This window comes from Macaca nemestrina, chromosome 10 (assembly GCF_043159975.1).
Source record: "Macaca nemestrina isolate mMacNem1 chromosome 10, mMacNem.hap1, whole genome shotgun sequence".
Classification (NCBI taxonomy): Eukaryota; Metazoa; Chordata; class Mammalia; order Primates; family Cercopithecidae; genus Macaca; species Macaca nemestrina.
Genome location: NC_092134.1, coordinates 109,560,036 through 109,587,640, shown reverse-complemented (window position 1 = coordinate 109,587,640; position 27,605 = coordinate 109,560,036). Strand labels below are relative to the sequence as shown.

Sequence of the window (27,605 nt, the reverse complement as noted above, 5' to 3'; positions counted from 1 at the left end):
CCAGCGTTTTGGGGGAGATTGTCCTAAGCAGAGAACAGCAGCTGCAAAGACCCAAAGACACATATACTTGGTTATTAAGAATGGGGAGCAGCAAGGAGTATGGCAAGAGCACAGTGAGTTAGGGAAGAATGGAATCTAATGAGGCCAGGCACTTTGGGAACTAGAGTATGTAGAATCTCATAGGCTGTCACTGGGACTTGAATTTTCCCTTGAGTGTGTGAAGAAGCCGTCAGAGTTCTGTGACTGACTTGTAGAGGTTCTAGTGGAGGAGATCAGAGTGGAAACAAAGAGACCAGGTAAAAAGCTATGACAGCATGAATAAAAAAGCTTTCAGAGTGTTCATTATGCCTTCCAGATAAAAGTAACTTTTTGGTTCACAATTTGTTCATGAATTAAGGACTGGCTACACCTATTTAAAAATGTTAAGAAACATCACTAAGTAAAAATGTTAGGAAGAGATGATATATACGTAAGTATTATATCTAAGTCTTTACTAACTAGTCACATTATTAAACACTGCAAGGATCAAGAAAAGTTAAGTTATAAATAAAATAAACAGCCCAAGGAAGTGTTCCAGTCCCCATAGGTAGACCCAGGGTCATCTTCTTTATTTAAATCTTTATTTAAATGTGGATAGCATCCCCAGAGACTTGGGGCTACACTGAGAATATTCAAATCCATGTTTCTAAAACCATCAGAGATAGAAAAAAAAATTAGCAAATATCCCTTTTCAACTGGAATAAACTTGTCTTAATTCTAGAACTTTTCCATGCCAATGTTTTCATGCTTCCTTTGTGTTTTATCTTTTAGCTCATTATCAAATTATAGTGATTTGAAGAAAGATTCTGCTGTGAACCTCAATGCTTCTAGAACCCCAGGAAGGCATGGATTGACAACCACACCTCCACAAAAACTCCTCTCCCAGCAGTTGCCACAGAGGCAGGGAAATGAGACAGATAAGACTCAGGGTGCACAGACTTGTGTGGCCAATGGTGTAATGGCAGCACAAAACCAGGTGGAATGTGAGGAGGAGAAAGCTGCCACTCTTAGCCCAGATACTTCTATTCAAGCTTCTGAACCCTTGCTTGATACGCACATAGTGAATGGAGAAAGAGATGAAACTGCCACAGCTCCTGCATCACCCACAGCAGATGACTGTGATGGAAATGCTTCTGACAGTAGCTACAGGACTCCAGGCATAGGCCCAGTGCTCCCCCTAGAAGAAAGAGGGGCAGAAACAGAAGCCAACGTACAAGAGAGGCAAAATGGGGAAAGCCCTCTGGAACTGGAGCAGCTGGACCAGCACCATGAGATGAAGGTAGAGCATGAGACTAGCTCATAAGCAGGGAAAACCCTGCCTGTTCGATTGTTGTCTTAAAACTCTACTTTTTTTTTTTTTTTTTTGAGAGGGAGTCTCACTCTGTTGCCCAGGCAGTGGCGTGATCTCGGCTCACTGCAATCTCTGCCTCCTGGGTTCACGCCATTCTCCGGCCTCAGCCTCCCAAGTAGCTGGGACTACAGGCGCTCACCACCACACCCAGCTAATTTTTCGTATTTTTAGTAGAGACGGGGTTTCACTGTGTTAGCCAGGATGGTCTGGATCTCCTGACCTTGTGATCTGCCCGCCTCGGCCTCCCAAAGTGCTAGGATTACAGGCTTAAAACTCTTTATTTATTGCACCCCTGCAATGTATGAATCAGGTCACCCACACTGGCAGTTAAATGATTTTCAAGCTCTGGTTGCTGATGAGTATTTCCCCTATGCTCTAAGCAGATATTTCACTTTTTCTTTTCGTGTAGTTTCTGTTAATATCTCTGTTGTAATTTCAGGAGTCAGAACAGTGTGGAAACTTTAATGTAGGAAATCCACAAACGTATTGTTTTTACATAGAAAGAAAATGTTCCTTGTTGTTCTAGATGTTGGTGCTGTATCCCTAATACTTATGGACCAAGCAAGAAGAAATTGTATAATCTTTGTTGTTCAGAAGTTTCTAATAGAATAAATAGTAGACCTGTAAGATGAACTTGCCACTAGTAAATGTTACTTTTAAGGACATGAATATGGAAGTATTAAATTATTCAACAGATTATATTTATAACTCTAGGCTTTTAATTTTTTTAAGTTTTCTAATTAATGCCCAATTTTGTAATAAATGGTATAGTCTTTGAGTTACAAGGCCATTTAAAAATCATTTTAGAGCCGGGCGCGGTGGCTCAAGCCTGTAATCCCAGCACTTTGGGAGGCCGAGACGGACGGATCACGAGGTCAGGAGATCGAGACCATCCTGGCTAACACGGTGAAACCCCGTCTCTACTAAAAAATACAAAAAAAAACTAGCCAGGCGAGGTGGCGGGCGCCTGTAGTCCCGGCTACTCGGGAGGCTGAGGCAGGAGAATGGCGGGAACCCGGGAGGCGGAGCTTGCAGTGAGCTGAGATCCGGCCACAGCACTCCAGCCTGGGTGACAGAGCGAGACTCCGTCTCAAAAAAAAAAAAAAAAAAAAAAAAAAAATCATTTTAGAGTCAGGCATGGTGGCTGATTGCTGTAATCCCAGTACTTTGTGGGGCCAAAGCAGGAAGAGTTCCTCAGCCCAGTAATTCAAGACCAGTCTGGGCAACATGGCGAGAGCCCGTATCTACAAAGATTTTAAAACTTAGCAGAGCATGGTAGTTCACACCCGTGATCTCAGCTACGCGGGAGGCTGAGGTGGGATAATTGCTTGAGCCCAGGAGGTCAAGGCTGTAATGAGCCATGATTGTGCCACTGCACTCCAGCCAGGGTGACAGAGCGAGACCCTGTCTCAAAAACAACAAAAGAAAAAAAAAAAAATCTTAGTTTAGCAATTCATTTATAGAAGCAGAAATAGCCCCAGAAAGCTTATGATTTTGTTTTCAAGGTCACACTGTTTTTTGAATAATAGCTCACAACCTCATGCTGTGACTCCCAGGCCAGTGTTGTGTCCCTGAAGCAACACATCACAAACTTAAATGGCTAAATGCAAGAAATGTCACTAAATGAAGCAGCTATGGGTAATAAGCTGGTGGGATTATTGAGAACTGGACATTTCTGTCGTTTCTAAAGAAGGAAGTGATTTGATGAACTGCCTGGATGGGGTTTCTGCCCATATGCACAATGTCAGCTAAGAAAATGCTGATTTGCTGGTGAAATATATACTGACTCTGAAGCAGAGAAAGTTTAAAGGAGGAAGTGGGTGGGAGAAAGTGAGTCATACTCAGTAACATCTGAAACAGTAAAGAAACAGGACATTGCAAAGTGAATCCGTACACCTCAATACAATGATAGATCTTAGTGTATTTGTTCATAAACCATGATGGAAGGAAGAGAAGGTTAGAACCCAGAAAATCTTTTACTACTGTTGGGATGATGCCACCAGCAAGTATATATAAAATAGTAAGAGCTGTTCTTACAAAGAAAAATATTTTAAACGGTGATGACGCCTATGGTTGTTGGATGGTACTTTTCCTTCCCTTCACATATTATTATGGATGCATTTTCATAGATGAACCTTACACTTCTTTGGGAGAGAGTTTATAGAATTTTCCTACTGAACTAGCGAAACATAGAATAGTACTACTGGCCTTTCTCCTGAATGGGCCTTTACACAGTGGATGGCACATGCTGTATGTGGGAAGAAAAAGCAAAATTTCTCTGGCAAATACCACATCTCTCCTGTTAAAATGGAATGCTAGGATTTCGTATCTGTGCTGCAGCAGTGTGTTCACCTTTGCTGCGCTGATGTTTGTTATGTTGCCTTTCCTTGTTCCTAAATACAAACTTAAATCTTAGTGTTGTTAAGATGGTAAATTTTATCAGGTGTGTTTTACCACAATTAAGAAAAAAATCTTAATAAAAATATCAGTAGTAATATAGTAGACCAAACGATTAGAACAAAGAAATCTCAGTTCTACTTCTGGTTTGTCCATTAACTTGCAGTATGAGCTTGAACAAGTCAACAATTCTTTGTGTGTTTAGTGAAAGAATCTAACTGTATATAATCTTAAGGCCCTATCTTCATGTTGTAAAAGCCAACCCCCCCCTCCACTAAAAAAAAAAAGAAAAATCTTAAGGCCCATTTCAGTGACTGTGTACTAATTCTATGCTGTGATATGTAGGTATATTCCCTTGCTAGCATAGCACACCAGATTATCAGCTGCTGCTTAAGCTATCTAATGTGTTGAACTTCTAAGATACAATGGAATATTTTTAGTTTCAATATGCAGACAACTGAAAAACTTTAATCTTCCTGGAAGTGGATATAGATACTGACTTCAGAATAGTCTTAAATATGTTTTGTTTAAGCTAGTGTTAGATTTGATGGCATTTCCCAAATGCCCACAGGAGTGGGAAAATGAAGGGATAGGGAATGAAAGAAAGGAGAGCAGCCAGGTACGGTGGCTCACACCTGTGTAATCCCAGCACTTTGGAAGGCCGAGGTGGGTGGATTGCTTGAGTCCAGGAGTTGAAGACCAACCTGAGCAACGTGGCAAAACCCCATCTCTACTAAAAATACAAAAAATTAGCTGGTGTGGTGTCATGCACCACCAGCTACTCGGGAGGCTGAGGTGGGAGGATCGCTTGAGCCTGGGAGGCAGCACCACAGCACTCCAGGCTAGGTGACAGAGTGAGATCCTGTCTCAAAAATTATATATGTGTGTGTGAGTATGTGTGTATATATATGTATATATGTGTGTATATGTGTGTGTATGTATGTATATATACATATATCTTAAAGGCAGCTTTTCTTTATTCACTTAGAACTGAATGGTGAACTCAGAAAATTCTTTTTTGTGGCTACTCAGTTTACTATGTTCATAATATAAGAAAGAAAAATGTGAAAAAATTGAACTGTTCAATTAAAAAATTCAGTGTGCCAGGCTCACTCTCCTCGGCACCAGAAACATAGAAATGGACTAAACAAATCCTATCAACAAAGCCTCAGTCCGCTGAGGGGTGAGAGACATACATAAATGGACATAATGTGGTACAGTAAGTGCTTTGGAAATACAGATGACTGGGCCAGGTGCAGTGGTTCACACTTGCTATCCCAGCACTTTGGGAGGCTATGGCAGAGGATCTCTAGAGCCCAGGAGTTCGAGACCAACCTGGGCAACGGGCAAAACCCCATCTCTACAAAAAATGTAAAAGTTTGCTGGGTGTGGTGGCACTTGATTGTGGTCCCCGCTACTCAGGAGGCTAAGGTGGGAGGATTGTTTGAACCCAGAAGGTCGAGGCAGCAGTGAGCTATGATCCTACTACTTCACTCTCACCTGGGCCACAGAGCTGAGACCTTGTCTCAAAAAAAAAAAAAAAGAAAGGAAGAAAGAAAAAAAAGAAGGAAATGCAGATGAAGAAGCAGTTGTGCCCCAGGAGTGATAGTTGAGGGCCAGGCTGCTGAGAAGCAGTTGAAGTATCCTTGAAGCAAGGATGGGAGATTGCTGGGTGAGATCAAAGATGTGGTGGGATGGGGATGAGTGAAAGTGTGAGCAATGAGTAGAGGCAAGATTGTAGATGCTGCATTTGGGGGAATATTTCTGACTGCATAATCAGAGGTCAGAATGGCTAGAGAAATTAATGTAGAGGTACAAGGCTAGATTTAAAAGAGTAAGCTAAGAACAGACTGCGATGGCCTTTTGAATGCCTGTTAAGAATGTACATATTTTTTTCCTGAAAACATTAGAGACTTTTTTTAAACGTTTGAAAGTTTAAAAAGTTTAAAAATCTTAAATGGTTTTTAAAACCTTTTAAGTTGCTAAAAGTTTACAATTTTCATTGAAAAAGAGGAAAATTGGCAAAGCACAGAAAATACACACAAAAACCACACCCGTAATTCTACCAGTGAGAATTGCCTAGATATTTGATATTCTAGCTTGTTTTTCTGAGCTGTTTGAAAAAACATACTTGATCGCATAATGTATGGTCACTCTATATCCTGTTTTGTTGGGTTATACATAGGTATTTCCCTCGTATTAATTCAGACTTTCCATAAGCCTAATATTATCTGGCCTCAGAAACAATTGAAGCATGGAAGTGACATGATGACACATGTGTGGGTTTTTGAAAAATGAGTCAGATGAAAGGGAAAACAGATGGAGCAGGACACGTGGTTAGGAAGCAACTGCACTAGTCCAGGTGTGAGATGAAGGGGTCCTGGATGAGGCAGAGGGTGAGAGACAAGGAAGATTCTGAGGACCTTGTGGGTAGATGTGGGGGTTAAGTCAGGTTTAACTCCTAGGCTGGATGAATTGGCAGATGGTGTGCCATTGAATGAGCTACAAGAGAATGGAAGGCAGAACCTATTTTATGGGCAAAAAAGAAAATTACATTTTAACATACTGAATTGAGGGGCTTCTTGGAAGTCCGGGTGTAGATGTCTCACAGAAATGGAATATTCTGGGCCTGGTGCAGTGGCTCACGCCTGTAATCCCAGCACTTTAGGAAGCCAAGGTGGTGGGATCACCTGAGGTCAGGAGTTCAAGATCAGCCTGGCCAATGTGGTGAAACCCCATCTCTACTAAAAATACAAAAATTAGCTGGGTGTGGTGGCACGCACGTGTAGTCCCAGCTACTTAGGAGGCTGAGGCAGACGAATTGCTTAAATTCTGGAGGTGGAGGTTGCAGTGAGCCTAGGTCGCGCCATTACACTCCAGCCTGGATGACAGAGTGAGACTGTTTCAAAAAAAAAAAAAAAAAAAAAGAATATTCTGGAAGCATTACGATTTACAGGTTAAGCATGAAGGCTTTGGAATAAAAAGACCTGAGTTCGAATCCCAGCCCCATCACTTACTAGCTAGGTGACCACTGACACATCACATTTTTTATAATTAAAAATTTTTAATGGCTATTTTATTTTATTTATTTATTTTGAGACAGGGTCTCAGTCTGTTGCCCAGGCTGCCAGGCTGGAGTGCAGTGGCGCTCTCTCGGCTCACTGCAACCTCCACCTCCTAGGTTCAAGCAATTCTCCTGCCTCAGCCTCCCGAGTACCTGGGACTACAGGCATGCGCCACCACGCCTGGCTAATTTTTGTATTTTTTGTAGAGACGGGTTTTCACCATGTTGCCCAGGCTGGTCTTGAATTCCTGAGCTCAAGTGATCCACCCGCCTTAGCCTCCCAAAGTGCTGACAGGTGTGAGCCACCGTGTCTGGCCAGACATATCACTTTAACAAACTCACCAGGCCATGGCTTCCTGACATGTTGAAATCATCGAGATGACAGGAAGGAAAGTAATGGTGTGGGTTTGAGAAAAGGAAGTAGAGTTGCTAATTAGGTGAGTTTTGTACTCTTACACTAAGTTTATGGTTCCTGCAAAACATCCATTTGGAGATATTAATTAAGCAAGTGGAACTATGGATCCAGAGCCCAGGAAAGGGTAAGAATGTAAGAGGATGTGCATGAGGGTGTGATTAACGTTGGCAAAGCAGAATGTGTAGGAACAGGAAATGGGCCAGGAGTTGAGCCGTGAAGCACAAACAATAGAAAAGGATGTTTAATAAATTGTCTAAGAGGAAAAAGAAGAGAGAACAGTGTTTTGGAACCACAGGGATGGAGGGGAATGGGGTGGGGGTGCAGGCATATTGGTAAGCTTTAAGGAAAAAAGTATGGTCAGCGTTTAGAATATGGAACTAGGATTTAACTTGGAGACCTAGGCCTTTAGTAGGACTTGATAGCTAACTAGCTGTATACCAGTATATAACTTGGTGAACTTGGGTAATTGAACAAAGTTGAGCAAATGTATATTGCACATAGGCTATGGGCAAGGCACTGCAGTAAATCCAAAGAAGAAACTTAGAGTTGAGATGGAGAGTTAAGACAACAAATGACCATTACTCAAGATATCCTGAGATAAAGAGAAAAGGCCTCACTCATAAAGCTAAGTTTACATCATGGCTATTAGTGTGAATTCGCTGTTGTTAGCAGAAACAGAGAAGTCATGGAGAATCTAGGATGGACTGAGGGACCACAGCACCAAGGTAGCTGGCAGGCTTTGTGATTGAAGTGTCTATTTGGGCAGTGCCCTGTCAAGACCAGTAGGAAATCCTCCGGGTGCAAGACTTGGAGCTTGGAAAAGGTGGCTATTGTGGCGACTGTGACCATGATTCTGAGAGCCTCGGGCAAAGACTGTAGGGCCAGTCAGAAGTCTTCCCAGCATTGCTGAGTGGCCTGGAATTCAAGAAAGAGAAAAAGCAGACTTGGAGCGGGAATTAGCCAGGATCAGCAAGTCAGCAGTGCCAAGAGAACAAAGGATGGGGTTTAACAGAATGTTGAGTTGAACCAGGAGAATTGGGAAAGATCAGGTGCTTGGAGGTCACAGCGTGTAGAAAGACCCAGTTTAGTGTGAGTGTGAGAGAAATGGAAAGCTAAAATCTTGCTTTATATGGGTTTAAAAACAAATTAAAAAGCCAGATACCGTAACCTAGTGGTCAGGAGCACAGGCTCAAGAGCCAGGTCCTCTAGATTTGAATCCCACTCAACCAGTTACTAGCTCTGTGACCTTGAGCAGATTACTTCAACCTCCCTGTGCCTCAGTTTCCTCATCTGTAAAATGGAGATAGCATATCTACCTTGTAATATTATGAGGTATAGATCATGTACTAGTTGTAAAATGCTTTAGAACAGTGCCTTGGCACATAAAAGCTATGTGTTTATTAATTAAACATCCTGTTTCCTCACTTGTGAATCAAGATCAATAGACTGAAGACCTGAGATGTCATTTAATAGATCCAAATTTCAACACATTCTGCCAGGTTAATATGAGCCCTCTCTTTCAGTTTTCCCACTGTGGGATACACAGAGATCAATTTGCATACCACCTCTTTTTTAACCTAGGGTTCCTGTATTTTGTTTCTCCTGCTTGAGGACCGTTGGTTGTTACCACATGATGTACTCTCATTAGTGTGTACAAAGTTCTGACTTAAGGGAATTAACGTAAAGCATTTATAAATGACTGAGATACTTTGATGACTGAGTCTTTAGATAGGTTAATTCATTTATTTAATGTGTATACATAAACTCAGGTTTTTTTTGGTGCCTGTTCTTTAATTTCTATAAAACTCAAAGGACTCTTTAGTGTAACTTATATTACGTGGATTATAAGAAGACCAAAGTTGTTCTCTCTTCACCACCACTTACTTCCTGTCTGATCTTGTGCAAGTAACCAAACTTTTCTTCTTTGTGCAACCTCTATTTCCCCCTCCTCCCCGACATGTCACGAAAGAATGTAATTGAAACCTTCAGATTAAAAGCTCTCACTTTTTTTCCTTTTTTTTTTTTTTTTTTTGACATGGAGTCTCGCTCTGTCACCCAGGCTGGAGTGCAGTGGTGCGATCTTAGCTCACTGCAAGTTCCGACTCCTGGGTTCACGCCATTCTCCTGCCTCAGCCTCCTGAGTAGCTGGGACTACAGGCGCCCGCCACCATGCCCTGCTAATTTTTTGTATTTTTAGTAGAGATGGGGTTTCACCGTGTTAGCCAAGATGGTCTCGATCTCCTGACCTCGTAATCCGCCCATCTCAGCCTCCCAAAGTCCTGGGATTACAGACCTGAGCCACCGCGCCAGGCCTAAAAGCTCTCACTTTTAACTCCTTGAACCCAGGAGGCAGAGGTTGCAGTGAGCTGAGATCGTGCCATTAACTCTCACTCATCTGTTCGCCCATCTGGTTTCGCCCAATTGGATAGTGTGGAAGACCTAAGTTTGGGAACATATTGGTGGTGGGTCACAAGGAGGCCTGGACTTACCTCCCAAAGCTTCTTACAGGATCATGCTGAGCTGACAGCCTGTTGATGCTTATGACACTATATTATAAAGCAAAGAATGCCGGGCACAGTGGCTCATGCCTGAAATCCCAGCACTTTGGGAGGCCGAGGTGGGTGGATCACCTGAGGTCAGGAGTTCTAGACCAGCCTGGCCAACATGGTGAAACCCCGTCTCTACTAAAAATAACAAAAGTTAGCCGGGCATGGTGGCAGGCACCTATAATCCCAGCTACTTGCGAGGGCCGAGGCAGGAGAATCACTTGAACCCGAGAGGCCGAGGTTGCAGTGAGCCGAGATCGTGCCTTCACACTCCAGCCTAAGGGACAAGAGCGAGACTTCGTCTCAAAAAAAAAAAAAAAAAGCAAGGAATAACATATGCATATCATAAGTGAGTGTTCTCTCTCTCTCTCTCTCTCTCTCTTTTTAATAATGTGAGTCTGGTGATAAATTCCTTACTGTTAACAAATCTTTCTTGAGACCTCATGACCCTTTTGATGGCATTTATCACATGATCTTATTTGAACATGAAACCTGTGTTTTATTCCTCTACCTTCTGGTTTTCTTGTTCCCTAAATCCAGAGGGATTTCTCCTCGTGCAAAAGGCTGTAGCAGAGCAAGAACTTGGTTTTCACAGACCTGGGTTTGAATCCTGGCTCAGTCACTTACTAGCTGTGTGACTTTGGGCAAGTTACTTAACCTCGTGATGACACAGCTTCCTCATCTATAAAATGAGAGTGATAATACTCCTGCTTCACAGGTGGATTGAGATTATATGAGATAACTCATGTGCAGCACATAGAATAGTGCTTGTAGTAAGTACTCATTAAATGGTGGTGTCAGCATCTCTCACTTGTAATAGCTTCCTTGATTTCCCAGCTCTTTACTTTCATGATAAAGAATCTGCAGAATTTTGGAATATCACAGAATAAAGATGTCTAATACAAGTAATAGGTTAGACCAATTATGTGACATTCAAATGTCCTTGTGACCTAATTTTAATTTAACAGCCTGCAGCCCCATTGAAGACTTCAGTATGTGGCAAGACATATAAAATGACATATCAAAGTGTTGATGCATCTGATAAATTGTGGTACAAAATCAAATATTCATTCCCTAAGTTGACTCAACTTCTTTACCAGAGAATGGGTTTTAGGGACCACAGAGACATATGTACCTATACAAAGGGTACACCCTCTTTTTCCATAGAAGAATATAATTAACTGACAGCAGATTTGAGTAGAGACTTGCCATGATTAATAATTGTTCATTCATGTCCTGTAAAAACCTGATAATTTACTTGTTTTGACTATAACCTCTAATAAATAGATAGGAAAAGCTGCAAAGCCTTTTAGTAGCTTTTAGTATATGTTTTTAGGGAACTTCTTCCTACCTAAAATGAAATCACATATGAGAACATGTGCTGAAGAGTCATAAAAAATAATATTGTCTGATTCATTTTAAAATAATTGAAGATTTTGCCTTTGAAGCATTTCTCAGGAAACTATAATTGTTTTTAGCATTTACAACATTCTTCCCAGAAGATCTGCTCCCCGACTTGGTAGTTTCGAGGCATGTAGCAGGGTGGATGGCACCAAGATTTTGAAGAATGAATCACTGGTGCCACCCAAGTGTTTCTGCCTATACGGTTAATGAACTCTGTGAGCTGCAGTGCGGGCCCTTTGTTCTGCCTCCAGCCGTATGGGAGAGTCATGCCAAAAGGTCTGAAAAGAGCTGCAGGATCTGGTAACATCTGCAAATGAGGAGGCAGGACTGACACTGCAGTACATTTATGAAGTAGTGGGCTACAGTGACTAACAACCAGGCTGAACCCAAGCCCAGAGAGAAAGGAGCAGATCTCTCCTAAAGGGTACTGGAGGTGTGAAGGCAGACAGTAACAGCCTAGGAAGTGCGTTACACAGAAAGAGGAAAGTTAATTGCATACTCTATTATTGTTAAGAGGAGTGTGACTTTTGGTGCTGATAGCTTAGATATCCTCTTGTGTATTTTTATTTTGAGGCAATACTCTGGGAATCACCTTTCAATTTATGAGTATAGTATTGTGTGTATATTTGTAAGTTAAAAATTAATCTATTTATTTATTTATTTATTTTTCAATTTTTGAGACAGAGTCTCGCTCTGTCGCCCAGGCTGGGGTGCAATGGCGTGATCTCGGCTCACTGCAGCCTCTGCTTCCTGGGTTCAAGCGATTCTCCTGCCTGAGCCTCCTGAGTTGCTGGGACTACAGGTGTGCACCACCATTCCCAGCTAAATTTTGTATTTTATATCCCTTTATTTTAAATAGGGATATCAAAAGTAAGATGCTTTTAAAATCCCATTTTTGAAAAACTCTAAATTATACTTTAATTATAAATTATGTTGAAAAGTCAAGCTTTTTTTCTTAGACTTCAGTAGAAGAAAATGGGATTATATATTAAATTAATAGTGCATGACTATTACTGTTTCCCAAAGGATTGCAAGAATAAATGGCTTCATGGTAAAGTGCTAAGCACAAGTAGTGGTTATATAACTTTGAGGTGCCCGATGTTGAGAAACAGTGTGTACCTATTTAGCTTTCCTAGTTAACAAAAATCTGGCTACAGCCCCAATGTACCAGCAATTTGAAAACTACTTTATTATTTATATGTAATTCTAATATAGTAATAAAACCCCATGCATGCAAATAAATCATCTATTTCTCCTTAAATGTACTTATAGATGAGTTTCCTTAAATAAGTTTTTCAAGTTGGAGGCCACCATATTATTACTTCAAAATGACTGTATTTTGTATACCTAATAATTACTAAAATGCTGAAAAGTCTCTTTTTAATAGAATTTACATTGGAAAAAAAGAATGTATAAATTAAAGTATATAGTAGTACCACTTTTCATTTTCAGGTGGATTTTATAAGCAGATAGTTGGTGATTTGTCAGTCTGCCTGTTTACAGGCACATATCACAGTCTTGGGTTTTGTTGAAAGAAAGATGATAGTGAGAACCAAGGTATATCATGAATAGTAACTTAAAATCGTGTACTTGCCTATATGATACACTTACTTTCTAACTCTGACCTTGGGTAAGTAACCTGGCCTCTTTGAGCCTCTGGATTTTGTTTGTTGTATGTGTGCTATCTGTAAAATAGAAATAATAATGGTATTTATTGTTGTAAGGATTAATCAGTTTATATAAAATAATTATAACGGAGTCTGGCATACAGTAATCAGTGAATAAGTGTTAGCTTTTATTATTATGGCGATATTATTGCTGTTTTGGTTGACCTAAAGCAAGGCACAATTAGTCCGTGATTTACTCATCTCCATCTCGAAATCCCTAGTAACTTTTCTGCAAACCTATATGTAAGTGAGTGATTAAACCGTATGTTGTCAGCAAACTTGCTTTTTGCTTATCTTTGTGTTGGCTTTGTCAGGGTTAAGGACCTAACATGTAGAAGACCATCTGTGTGGAGAGAGCATAGCTTTTGCTAATAACTGCTGGCATCCCCCTTGGATTTTGCAAAATCTGACCAGGATATCCACAATTGCCAAGTTCAGCTAAAGCATGCTTTGCAGTCAGCAGATTGTTCTGATAAGCTTCCTATTTAAGATCCTGTAGGATTGTGGAAGACCTCAGGGGTGACTTCATTGCATAGCAGTAATGCATAGTAAGATCTGTTAGTTAACATATTCCCTGATTCATGAAAGATGTATTATTTTATCATGGCACAAGTTCTGCCAGGTTGCTGTCTTTAAAGATATTGTCATAATTAGAATCAGAACATAGGGTATGAGTGAGTCAAAACGATACATCACCACTATCAGAATAAAACCAGGGGCTTGAAAAGAATAAACTACTGCTACTAATAACAACATGCATGTATTTCAAATGAATTTTGCTGAATGACAGAAGCAAGACTAAGAAGGCACATGCATTTACATGACATAGAAAAGGAAAGATCAGTAGGTACCAGGATCTGGTGATAGGAGGATAGAGGGGGTTGATTGCAAAGGGGCACAAGAATAGTTGAGGCATGATGGAAATATTCCATATCTTGGTTATGGTAGCGGTTGTATCAGAGGTTCTCAGCCTGTGGGTCACAGACTGGTACTGGCTGGTCTGTGGCGTATTAGGGATGGGGCCGCACAGCGGGAGGTGAGTAGTGGGACAGGCAAGCAAGCAAGTGAAGCTTCATCTGTATTTCCAGACTTGCTCCCCATCACTCACATTACCATCTGAGCTCCACCTCCTGTCAGATCAGCAGCAGCATTAGATTCTCATAGGAATTTGAACCCTATTGTGAACTGCGCATGTGAGGGATCTAGGTTACCCACTCCTTATGAGAATCTAACGACTGACGATCTGTCACTGTCTCCCATCACTCCCAGATGGGACTGCCTAGTTGCAGGAAAACAAGCTCAGGTCTCCCACTGATTCAACATTATGATGAGTTGTATAATTACTTCCTTATATATTACAATGTAATAATAATAGAAATAAAGTGTGCAATAAATGTAATGTGCTTGAATCATCGTGAAACCTCTCCCCACCCCAACCCAGTCAATGGAAAAATTGTCTTCCCCAAAACCGGTCCCTGATGCCAAAAAGGTTGGGGAAGTCTGGGTTACATTATCACATGCATTCGTCAAAACTCCTGGAACTATGCACCAAAAAGGGCGAATTTTACTGTTTATAAATTATGCCTCAACCATTCTTGCTTAGAAAAGCAAAACAGGCCGGGCACAGTGGCTCATGCCTGTAATCCCAGCACTTTGGGAGGCCAAAGCAGGCAGAACACGAGGTCAGGAGTTCGAGACCAGCCTGGCCAGCATGATGAAACCCCGTCTCTACTAAAAATACAAAAAATTAGCTGGGCATGGTGGCATGCACCTGTAGTTTCAGCTACTTGGGAGGCTGAGGCAGGAGAATTACTTAAACCCAGCAGGTGGAGGTTGCAGTGAACCGAGATCACACCACTGCACTCCAGCCTGGGTGACAGAGTGAGACTCCGTCTCAAAAAAAAAAAAAAAAACACAGCAAAATAAAACAAAGGGCTTACAACATTGATACAGGGGAGTATTTCCTGTGAATATGAAGGACAGCATATTCCTGTATCTTCCTCTGAAATGTTGATAGGTATCTTACGTATTTACTATGCATTTATGTTTACTTATTACAGTTTGGAAAGTCACATTTTTATCCCACAATGTATTTAAGTTTTATCTCTTTCTCCTTATAAGTAGTAATTGCTTAAAAATTACTTAGGTTTTTAAATTTCATGGAGTATCCTGCATATGTTTCATATATCAATCAGGATACTTCTGGCCACAAGTAACACTTAGCCTGGCCTAAACAATAATGAAGTGTGTTGGTTTCATTCCTGTGGTTATGGGCTGGTTGCTCATAGCACTTAAGCTTCCATATACTCTCATTTTCTGGGAACCCCAAAAGGAGACGTCTTCCCATTGGCTCTGCCTTAAGAATAGGAAGCTACCTATTGCCAAAGCCTTCGGTGTATATTTCCTCATATCTCATCTCCGGAACCAATCACTATGTACTTGGATTCTTACGCTATTCAGGGCTCCATCTTTTGATCTGGAAATAAGGTCTGTTTCCCTAGAGGAACTGACTGTATAGTAGTAATATATACACTAACCCAACCTGGATACTATTAAGAAATGAGGTGTGGGAAATATGCCAAGCTGGCAACCAACAGTGCCAATACTTTATCCCGAATTGTATTAAGTTAAACCAAAACTTTGACTAATTGTGCAACTAGATGACTACATAGTTCTTATATCTGTGTTTCTGAGACCACAGATTATTTAAACAGTATTATATTGCTTTACCTGAGGACTTCACCTAAAAATACTTCATTTCAATGCCACTGTAAGAAGCAACACATTAACTTTATATATTAGAATGGATCTTGTATGTAAAGTGTAAAGCATGAAGTAGATCTCATGAGGTGAACACAGTGAAGTATTCATAGAACTTAGTAGCATTTCTACACAGTTTAAAATGTATTTATACATAAGTTAGACACTGGCTTAAAATATACTTTGGTCTACTTTGCTTCTAGAGTGTTACCTATACTTTATAATCTCCTACAGAGAAAGGGAGGGTATTTCAGCAAAGTAGTAGATAGAAAGTTTTCAATACAAAGATTTGCATATGAAACACAAAATGCCATCTAATAGGACCAAGCCCAAGGGCTTTGAATAGTTGAAGAAGGCTCCATGGACAAGAATTGGAAATGCAACCATCAAAAGAAAAGTGTCTTAGACGCCTAGAGAGCTACAATAGCAAGAGCATATGCCAGGCAGAGGATGGAAAGCAGAAAGGTTTCGAGATGGTCAGGGACACATTTGGATGGTAATCAAACATGCGTTTGAGTGATGTGTTTGGAGGGAATGGTGCCTGTGATGATAGAATGAGAAGGAAGTTTGAGGAAGTGAGTGGAGATCTGAATTACCCTGAATGTACACGGTATGGATTTTATCCTGTCAGTGAGGAGAAGACGAACGAAGGCTTTTCTTTCTGTGAAAGTAGAGTTATGTGTGCAATGCAAAGTGTTTTGTTTTGTTTTTTAAGTTTAGAATTTTCTTTTCACTTTAAGATAAATAACCCTAGAAAGTACTTGGAAGGAGCCAGGCGCGGTGGCTCATGCCTGTAATCCCAGCACTTTGGGAGGCTGAGGGGGGCAGATCACCTGAGGTCAGGAGTTCGAGACCAGGCTGACCAACATGGAGAAACCCTGTCTCTACTTAAAATACAAAATTAGCTGGGCGTAGTGGCTCATGCGTGTAATCCCAGCTACTTAGGAGGCTGAGGCAGGAGAATCACTTGAACCCAGGAGACGGGGGTTGCAGTGAGCCAAGATCACGCCATTGTGCTCTAGCTTGGGCAACAAGAAGAAAATTCTGTCTCAAAAAAAAAGAGAGAAGTACATGGAAGGATATAACTTTGTTATATATTTTTCTCAGAGCAGAAATCTTAGCATATACATTAGAAAGATTTCCACAAAACAATTGATAAAATACAAAAATAATAACATTCAGAGACAATGGCTTAATTATTTGGAAATACTGTTTCTTTTTAGTATTTATAAGGATTAATTCATTCTTGGCAATGCTTTATAAATGTGGAACAAAGAAAAGTTTTAGAAAGATTTCTCATACAGCAATATACAAGGTAAGAACCACAAAATATTGGAATCAGACCATTTGATAGCTATTGATTGGGCTGGGCTTGAGAAGAGATGAGCAAAACAGGGTGGCAGTGTTGACAGCTTAAAGGATGAATGCTAAATTTAGACATAGTATCATAAGTAGGACTTGGTAGCAGTTAGGATGCCATAGTAGAGAACAAAGTTTAATTCAAGATTCCAAAGCCAGGTAACTGTACCATTACCAGGAGGAGAAAATTAGGAGTTAGTAGTAGGGTAGAGGTTTCTCAGAAAAGATGAATTTGGGCTTGTGTTGTCAGCATGTCAAAGTAGTAATAAATGTCCAGCGATAGTTAGGTACGTGATTGCTACTCATTCATTCATTTGTTCAGCAATATTGTATTGAATACCAATGTTTTTATTGAAGCATTGTAGTAGGCACAGGGGATACAGCAGCTAGCAAGAAAAAAATGTTTCTGTCATCATGAAACTGGCAGGGTTATATAAATATATTTAAGGGTTAAGTAAACACATACTGAAGAAATAAAGTGGGATTTAATGGAAAATAATATGGGCAGACAGAGGTGAGGGGGAGCGTAAATGAAACAAGATTAACAATGAGTTGATACTTGTTGAATCTTGATGGGCATGTGGGAGTTCACTTTACTATTTTCTGTATTATTTGACTGAAGTTTTTCTTTCTATTTTTTTTGAGATAGGGTCTTGCTCTGTCGCCCAGGCTAGAGTGCAGTGGCACAGTCATGGCTTATGTGGCCTCAACCTCCTCCCATCTCCACCTCCCAAGTAGCTGGGACTATAGACACGCGCTACCACGCCTGTGCTCAAGTGATCCTCCCTCCTCTACCTCCCAGTGTGTTGGAATTATAGGCATGCGCCACTGCGGCTGGCCTAATAAAATATTTTTTTTTAAATAAAAACTTAATGAATGTATAGAGCTGATAATCAGACAAGATGTCTGAGTGATAACATTTCCAAAGAGTAGCCTGAGAAAGATGGAAAAATGAAGAAAGAGTAATGCTAGAAACTGAAAAATATAAAAGATTTCCAGGAAAAAGGTAGATACGATAGTGGTAACTGCTGCAGAGGTCAAAGGAGAAACTATAGTTTAAATCCAACTGCTTACTAATTTCTAGTTTTGTTCGTTTCTGATTTGACATCTCTTGATGGCTGAAAGAACTGAGTAACTGAAAAGCTTGAGAAAACTGTTTCGATCAAATCATTTGAAGAGGTGTTTTTTACTTTAGAAATATTGTCCAAGGTATCTTTCCTAATGTGTGAATATCTGTTCAATTTTTAGGAGACTAATGAGCAAAAACTTCACAAAATAGCCAATGAACTTTTGCTTACCGAAAGAGCTTATGTCAACCGACTTGACCTCTTAGATCAGGTAAGATTTTCTTTCGCAGAATTATTTGATATTTTGGCATTGTACATCATTTTAACCTAGTAATGAAAGTATTTTAGAAACTGCATGAAGGAAGGGCCTGTTTTTGACTAGTGAAAAGTACTTGCTCAAGGAAATCTCCAGCACTTTCAGCTTGGTCAAGTATGGGCATTTTCTAATTTGTAAACAGTAGAGGTTTCTCTCTGTGTGAATCACAAAACGTGTTTATCAAGTGTCCTGTAAACTTATACACTAGTCTGTTTCTTGACCTTCATTGTCATCCTAAGAACCATGTTACCATTATAATCTAAGTAAGATATTGATGATTCTAATGCTAAAAATCATTGATTCTGTTTGCCTCATTTGCTATCTAGCATTATGCGAGTGATCTGAGCTGGTGTAGTCATAGGGCCAGAAGGGATTTTGAAAGTTCACTTGTTCAACCTTGTATGAAACATTTAATATAGTAGCTGGCATAAAGTTGCCCAGCTGATATTGGTTTAATGTGTGAATTTACTTTATCGTGTTTTGTACTTTCATCATGGAACCTTGAGTATCATTTCAAATATACACTTGGAAAGTCTAAGAACATATTATAAGAATAACTTTTGAAAACTAAGGCATCTTTTTTTGTGTTTTGGTTTTTTTGAGACGGAGTCTGGCCCTGTCGCCCAGGCTGTAGCGCAATGGCACCATCTTGGCTCACTGCAACCTCCGCCTCCCGGGTTCAAGCGATTCCCCTGCCTCAGCCCCCCAAGTAGCTGGAATTACAGGCATGCACCACCAGGCCCGGCTAATTTTTTATATCTTTAGTAGAGATGGGGTTTCACCATTTTGGCCAGGCTGGTCTTAAACTCCTGACCTTGTGATCCTCCCACCTCGGCCTCTCAAAGTGCTGGGATTACAGGCGTGAGCCACCACCCCCGGCCACTGAGGCATCTTAATCCTGTATCAGCAATAAATAGGACAAATGGTTGATTGCCCATACAGACTCCTTGTTAGAAGGGAAAGCTGCCATGTTAGAGTGTTACTTGTAAGAATTGTCCTACTTCTGCTGCTGGAAACTGGAATTTCATGGAAACAGGCAATCCTGTGTGTACCTCCTTATCATTAGTTTCAGAAGTGAACTGCTTGCCTGCTAGGGTGAGCCGTGGGAAGCCATTTTAAGGCTTATGCTCTTTGAAAGAATGAGTTTATGGGTCACATATTCATTTTTAAAGGAATTTCATCATAAGCCAAAATCAAATAATGTGAAGTTTGTACTTTTGAAACAACTCTCTTCCTTATGGGAATTACAGACCTGAAATTTTAGATATTCCCATAGTGGACGTATTTCTCTTCTCTTATCAAGTTATGTGGTTTTTTTTTTTTTTTTTGAGACGGAGTCTCGCTCTGTCACCCAGGCTGGAGTGCAGTGGCCGGATCTCAGCTCACTGCAAGCTCCGCCTCCCGGGTTCACGCCATTATCCCGCCTCAGCCTCCCGAGTAGCTGGGACCACAGGCGCCCGCCACCTTGCCCGGCTAATTTTTTGTATTTTTTAGTAGAGACGGGGTTTCACCGTGTTAGCCAGCATGGTCTCGATCTCCTGACCTCATGATCCGCCCATCTCGGCCTCCCAAAGTGCTGGGATTACAGGCTCGAGCCACCGCGCCCGGCCGTTATGTGGTTTTTTAAAGCCAAATAACTCATTAGCCACTGTTGCTGACCTTTTAGAATTCTAGAGTCCTAATTACTACAGTAACCTAACTATTGGAGCCTCTAAGGACATAATTTTTTGTTCTTTTTGCCTCTCAAGAAAATACAGTGGAGGTGAATTTAGAAAATTAACAACCATCTGGATATTATGAAGGAATAGACCTCCTTCTGCCTACATGTAACAGAATGGCAATTAAGAGGTATAGTAACCTTAGTGAAGCATAGCTAAGACTGAAGGTTTGGGGTTTTTTTGTTGTTTTTTTGGTCTTCAACGTACGTGTTACTCTGTGTAGGAAGAGACTTTTCCCCCTGCGTATCAGTGTTTTATGTTACTGTGCATTATCATTTACTAAAAAGCAAGTAAATATCTGAGAATTGAAATATTCCTTTGTCCATTCATTGGCCAGATATTATGCACTTGTTCTGTTGTGGGAACTAAATCATGATGTTCCCCTTTCCCAAGGAGCGTACAGGTTTAACAGGAAAAATGAGACTTACATCAGCAAACTACAATAAAGGGAAATATGTTATAAGTGAATAAGTCTTTCAAAACATAAAGAGAAGTGAAAAATACCACAATTATTGTGTGTACATAAAGTGTTTTCACATTTCTTAACTCTGGCTTATGGATAGGAAGGGTAAATTCTATTAACCTCAATTGGAAATTTTCTGGCACAGAAAGGGTGAATTATTCACCATAATATTCCTATGGATAGGAGCATAGCCTAGATTAGAATCAAAACTTTCTGATTCTTATTCCTGATTCTTCTAAATCAAAGCATATACTCCTAAATTTCAAAGGATTTTCTTGAACCGTAAACTTTTCCAATTGCTCAATAAAAAGTTACTAAGAGCCCACTATGTGCCTAGCACAGTGCTAGGTGGTTAACCAGTAAATGTGAAGTAATGCTTACATTATTCTTTTATTCAGGTATTTTATTGCAAACTGTTGGAAGAAGCAAACCGAGGCTCGTTTCCAGCAGAGATGGTGAATAAAATCTTTTCTAATATTTCATCAATAAATGCCTTCCATAGTAAATTCCTCTTGCCAGAGCTGGAGAAACGAATGCAAGAATGGTAAGAGGAGTAGATAGAAAATGATATGTTTAAGGCAGTCATATAAGATGCTGTATTTTTCAGCTTTTAAATTGAAATAGAAATGCCACACACAACTGTAACTAGACATTTATGCTAAATTTTTACATTGAAGACTACTGATAGAAGTTGTGGTACAAAGGACTTCATGTCTGCTCTCCAAACTATCATTTGGCTAGTGAAGACAAGATATCGGGTCATGTGGAGCTTCAAGAATTCCAGAACATCTCTCTTTGCTATGACATTCCTATAGTCCCTTTAAAAAGGTGCTGCATTGTTCTCTACCAGCCTCATAGTACGGTGAATGAGATAAAGCACAGAGCGTATGTAGAATGTGATGACTTCCTCTCTAGTCTTGTCAGTTCATTCATTCTATAAAAAATCTTAATGTGCCGGGCGTGGTAGCTCATGCCTGTAATCCCAGCACTTTAGGAGGCCAACGCAGGCGAATCACCTAAGCCCAGGAGTTCAAGACCAGCCTGGGCAACATGGTGAAACTCTGTCTCTACAAAAAATACAAAAAACTAGCCAGGCGTGGTGGCGCGTGCCTGTAGTCCCAGCTACTGAGGGGGCTGAAGCTGGAGGATTGATTGAACCTGGGAGGTCGAGGACGCACTGAGCTGTGGTCATGCCACTGCACTACATGACAGAAAGAGACCCAGTTTCAAAAAAAAAATTTTTTTTAATGACTTGTTTTTCTATATTTGATACAGGGAAACTACTCCTAGAATTGGAGACATCCTTCAGAAATTGGCACCATTCCTTAAGATGTATGGAGAATATGTGAAAGGATTTGATAACGCAATGGAATTGGTTAAAAACATGACAGAACGTATTCCCCAATTCAAATCAGTGGTTGAAGAAATTCAGGTAATAGGACTGTTTCATTCAAAGCTATAAATTACTATTGCCATACAAATTATACAGTCTTCTAGATCTAAAACTGAGATCTAGAGATCTGGGACACCTAGCCAAAATTCATACTACGCCGAATTATGCAAGATCATCTCTGCAAAGCTGAAATAGACATCAATCACATGCTGCGTACTAAGCAATAACTTCTCCATTTGCTTTTGAGACCAGCAGAGGATGATTTTTATTAGGGTCTACATAAATTTACAAAATGAGTTCACATTCAGGTCTGTGCCTCTCTTGCATTATTTCAGAGATTGAGTTGTTGGAAGGAATATAAAGAATGATTGCTGTAAACCTTGAGATTTGGGAAACTAATCATTCTTTTTTTGTCACTTGATATCTGTATCCTCATTTTCTTCTGTGTCACCAAACCTGAATAACACACTTTAATAATACCGTAATAATTTCCACTTGATTCTCTAGCTGAAATTGTTAATATCATATTCTTTGATACAGTTGATATTGAAGAGGCATATTTTAGATCATCTAAGATTCTTGGCGTGGGACTTCTTTTGCTCCTTCACTGTCTTATTTTGTGTCATAGGAATTTTTTTAATTGTACCATTTTAATTCCTCTAATTGTCAACGATTTTTTGAGTTATTTTCCAGTGGTTGCTTTTAGGATTATAGTATGCATCTTAATTTTTCACAATGTACTTCAGATTATACTCACCTTAATTCTTGTAAAATGTAGACACTTAGTTCCAATATAGCTCTGTTCCCTCCTCTGTGCTCTGTACTGTTAGTGTCCTGTATATTACGTTTTTTGTATGTTGTGAGTCTATAATACAGTGCTACAATTGTTATGGAAGGATATGAGAAAAAATGTATCTGTAAGTCTATTTTATACTAACTTTTATATTTGCCCTTTCTAGAGTAACTTTCTTTCAGCATACATGATTGTTGTTTCTTATAAAGTAGGCCAGCTAGCAATGAATTCTGTCAGTCTTTTTGTCTGGGACTACACTTATTTTTTCTTGACTATTGAATGAATGAAGAATGAAGTGCTAGATTCAGAATTCCTAGTATATGGGTTTTTCCTTTTTTATTTTCTATTTTGCTTCTATAATTTGTGTGTGTGTGTTTGTTTTGAGACGGAGTCTCGCTGCTCCGTTGCCCAGGCGTGAGTGCAGTGGCGCGATCTAGGCTTACTGCAAGCTCCGCCTCCCGGGTTTACTTACGCCATTCTCCTGCCTCAGCCTGTAGCTGCGGCTACAGGCGCCTGCCACAACACCCAGCTAATTCTTTGTATTTTTAGTAGAGACGGGGTTTCACCGTCTTAGCCAGGATGATCTCGATCTCCTGACCTCGTGATTCGCCCACCTCAGCCTCCCAAAGTGCTAGGATTACAGGGGTGAGCCACCACGCCCAGTCTTTGTTTCTATAACTATTATTATTATTATTATTATTATTTTAGAGATAAGGTATTGCTCTTGTCACCCAGGCTAGAGTGCAGTGGCCCAATCACAGCTCACTGCAGGCTTCAACACCTGGGCCCAAGCAATCTTTCCACCTCAGCCTCTCAGGTAGCTGGGACTACAGGCATGCACCACCACGCTGGCTAAATTTTAGATTTTTTTGTAGAGACAAGGTCTGGTTCTCTTGCCCAGCCTGGTCTTAAACACCTAGACTCAGCCTCCCAGAGTGCTGGGATTACAAGCATGAGCCACTACACTCAACCAGTATATGGGGTCCCTGCCAGCACTTTGAATATGTCGTTCTCCTGCTTTCCATCCTCTGTGGTTTGAGATGAGAAGCCAGCCATTGATTGTATTGATATTCCCATGTATGTGATGAGTCACTTTTCTCTTGCTGCTTTCAAGATTTTCTCTGTGTTTTGGCTTTCAACAGTTTAAATATGATGTGTCTGGGTGTGGACCTTTTTGTATTTGTCCTAGTTAGGGTTGGTTGAACTTTTTGCATTTGTGGATTGATTTTTTTTTTAAATCATTTTCAGAAGTTTTCAGCCATTATTTCTTCAAATATTTTCTGTCCTTTTCATGTTCTCTTTTTTTTTAATCTTTTTACTCCCATTACACAAATTTTATGGGTTCCTTTTGTTTGTTTTGGATATGGTGTCTTGCTATGTTGCCTAGGCTGGCTTCAAACTCCTGGGTTCAAGTGATCCTCCCAATCTCTCTTCTGTTATTCAGATTGTATAATTTCTACTAGTTTTTCTTCAAGTTCCCTGATTCTTCTGTCATCTCAAATCTGCTGTTGAACCTATGGTGAATTTTTCTTTTCAATTATTATATTTTTTCACATCCACAACCACAACTTCTGGCTAGTAGAGTTATTGGCTCTCACCCCTCGCTCACCTCAGGGATCTTCACTTCTACTGATGTTGTTGGGTGTGTGTGTTCCCCACCATTCCAAATTGAATGAGCCCTTTTCAGCCTCAGCAGAGGAGCCGCCAGTCCTCACAGCCCATGCCACCCTGACGCCCCCTTCCTAGTGACTGAGCTGGGAGAGGGACAGGAGCAGCTGCAGGCTAGCATGCCACAGATTCTCACCGTTCCTACCCAAAGTTCAACAATTTTTAAAGCATAAACAGATTTCAGATTGTTGCATGCCTTTTAATCAATTTCTAAAATGCAGATATTGTTTTGTCAATTTTATCTAGCTTTATAGCTGCTTTAATTTTTTTTTTAATTTTTGGAGATAGAATCTCGCTCTGTCGCCCCAGGCTGGAGTGCAGTAGTATGATCTCGGCTCACTGCAACGTCTGCCTCCTGGGTTCAAGCGATTCTTGTGCCTCAGCTTCCTGAGTAGCTGGGATTACAGGTGTGTGCCACTACACCTGGCTAATTTTTGTACTTTTAGTAGAGATGGGGTTTCGCCATGTTGGCCAGGCTGGTCTCAAACTCCTGGCCTCAAATGATCCCCCAACCTCGGCTTTCCAAAGTGCTGAGATTACAGGCATGAGCCACTGCACCTGGCCTATAAGCTGCTTTTAACAGGGAGGATTTGCCAGTCTCTTCATTCAGCTGTAGCCAAAAAGCCTGCCTCATCCTCTTCACTCCTTTTTTTTTTTTTTTTTTAACCTTCTTTTCTTTTGTAATTAAACACTCACCTACCTTACTGGGCTCCTTTGATTTTTACTAGCTTCTTTTGCTAATTCTGAAACGTGGGCAGAGCATAAAGTTTGCCTTCTACAATCTTTCTTTTCATGCTTTTCAGTGATATCTTATTCCCGCATGCCTTTAACTATCTTGCCAGACAGGTTCCTCTAGGATTGCTGTTTCTAGTCTAGTTCTCTACTCCCAAACTCCAGGTACAAATAGCTGAGCATGTGAACATCTTGTCATCCAAACAAAGTCAACATTTTTTCCTATTTTTAGCTCCCAAGCATTTTTCTATCTGACTTTTTAGGCCTTGTGTAGAGTAGATAATTATTCTGATATGTATTGGATTTATTAGGTGACACCATTATCCTGTCATTTACCAGAGCTTGACAACTTAGCTTTATCTTTGATTTGTTACATGTCTTCATTCTCTGTATGTGTTCATTTGCCTGTGAAATAATGTATTCCAATTGCTTAGCATAGTGCTTGTTGCATGGTAAGTGCTCACTAAATGATAGTGGTGATGGTAGTGATAGTGGTAGTTACTGTCTTATCATCCTCTGAATTCTGTCTCTACAATGTCTGTCTTCTCCATATTATGACCAAACGACATGGCTTATGAAAAGAGTGGTAGATTGGGAATCAACTAACCTAGTTTAGAATTCTAAGTCTGCCACTTACTTGACCTTAGAAAGCCACAGTTTCTTCATATAAAATATTTAGTATCAGTAATACTTTCCTTGATGTACATAATAGATTTTGGGAAAATTAAATGACATATTTAAATTTATATAATTTAATATCTTAAACTTTATTAAAGAAAGCTATTATTCTCTCAACTTCTCTGCCAATTTCAGGCCCTTATTATTTTCTTCCTGGTCTGTCGTAACAACTTCCAAACTAGTTTCCCCCGTCCCCCTAAAGCTACGCTGTAGTAGATTAATCTAATAGAGCTCAGATCTAATGATACAACTGTCATGCACAAAAATCTACATTAGATGAAACAAATCTAAACTCACCTTGACATCATTACCTCATATTACCTTTACTTTACATCTTCTATTTCCCTCTACTTATCTTTTTTGCCGAGAAAACCTGTCTGTCCCTTTCACTGAACATACTTCGTGCTTCATTACCGTGGGCCTGTTCTCCCCTGGACTTGCTCCCTAGTCTGTCTTTTTCTCCAAAACCTGCACTCATCAGAGGTTGCATTACATGTTCCCTTCTCTGTGAAGCCTTTAGTTACTTGTTTGCTTCAAATGCAAACACTATGTCTTAAGATAGCTTTGATGCCTTGCAGTGTCCTGATCGTGGTGTGAGTTCAGTATATATTTTAATGGGATTTCTGCTTTGTTTAACAGGAACAAGAACATTTCTTATTTTTTCCTCTCTTTTGTTAACAGCTTCTTGGAAGCAAGTGATACAGACTTAATTTTGCCCTAAGAAATGGAGTTCTATTTACAGAAATTGGTTTCTAATGAAAAAGAATGCTTTGAACTGATGAAAAATTAAAATTTTTCTGACAGATAAGATGCCCAGATCTTGTTATTCTTCTTTGTGGAGTCTTTTTTAAGTTCAAAGGCAATGACATTTATCATAGCCTTATTATGAAATAGTTTCTGCTGAGTCCAAAGTCATTTAATACAGTTGTTCTTAGCAAACCTCATTAAACAGGCACATCTTTTGAAACATCTCTATAGAATGATTTAATGATGTGACTTCACAAACCCTTGTAGTGACTAATTGAAGTGGTTGTCAGCAATCTGGAATTTTCTTGCTTAAAATTCTGCTTGATTTTTTTCCCCCTTTCTGTTCTTACACCAGATTGGTAGTTCTCAACTTCAGTGTTATAGAAATATCAGGTGTTTTTAAATGCATATTCTGTAGCTGGGAATGATGGCACATGCCTATAGCTACTTGGAAGGCTGAGGTGGGAGGACCACTTGGGCCCAGGAGGCAGAGGTTGCAGTGAGATCACACCACTGTGTGCCTGGGCAACAGAGTGAGACTCCATCTCAAAAAAAGAAGAAAAAAATGCGTATTCTCCATCTCCTTCCCCAAAGATTGTGATGTTATAGATTGAAGTGGGGTTCAGAAGTCTGCTTTTTTTTTTTAATTTTTTTTATTTTTTATTTATTTATTTATTTTTTGAGATGGAGTCTTGCTCTGTTGCCCAGGCTGGAGTGCAGTGGCCAGATCTCAGCTCACTGCAAGCTCCGCCTCCCGGGTTTACGCCATTCTCCTGCCTCAGCCTCCCGAGTAACTGGGACTACAGGCACCCGCCACCTCGCCCGGCTAGTTTTTTGTATTTTTTAGTAGAGACAGGGTTTCACCGTGTTAGCCAGGATGGTCTCGATCTCCTGACCTTGTGATCCGCCCGTTATGGCCTCCCAAAGTGCTGGGATTACAGGCTTGAGCCACCACGCCCGGCCATTTTTTTTTATTTTTTTGAGATGGAGTCTCACTCTTCACCCAGGCTAAGTAACATGATCTTGGC

The 27,605-nt window shown here is 40.2% G+C and overlaps 1 protein-coding gene across 8 annotated transcripts in view; it reads left to right on the top strand.

Moving 5' to 3' along the window:
* Positions 1–27,605, top strand: part of LOC105484288 (FYVE, RhoGEF and PH domain containing 4) — a 261,001-nt gene that overhangs the window by 191,963 nt on the left and 41,433 nt on the right. For 7 of the 8 annotated variants that reach the window (XM_071071904.1, XM_071071903.1, XM_071071906.1 and 4 more), the window contains 4 exons: positions 811–1,318; positions 18,251–18,340; positions 20,965–21,110; positions 21,842–21,998. In XM_071071904.1, coding sequence (XP_070928005.1) covers positions 811–1,318; positions 18,251–18,340; positions 20,965–21,110; positions 21,842–21,998 — 901 coding nt within the window. Of the gene's footprint in view, positions 1–810; positions 1,319–18,250; positions 18,341–20,133; positions 20,234–20,964; positions 21,111–21,841; positions 21,999–27,605 lie in introns of those variants that run through there. The other variant, XM_071071910.1, reaches the window with a different exon arrangement.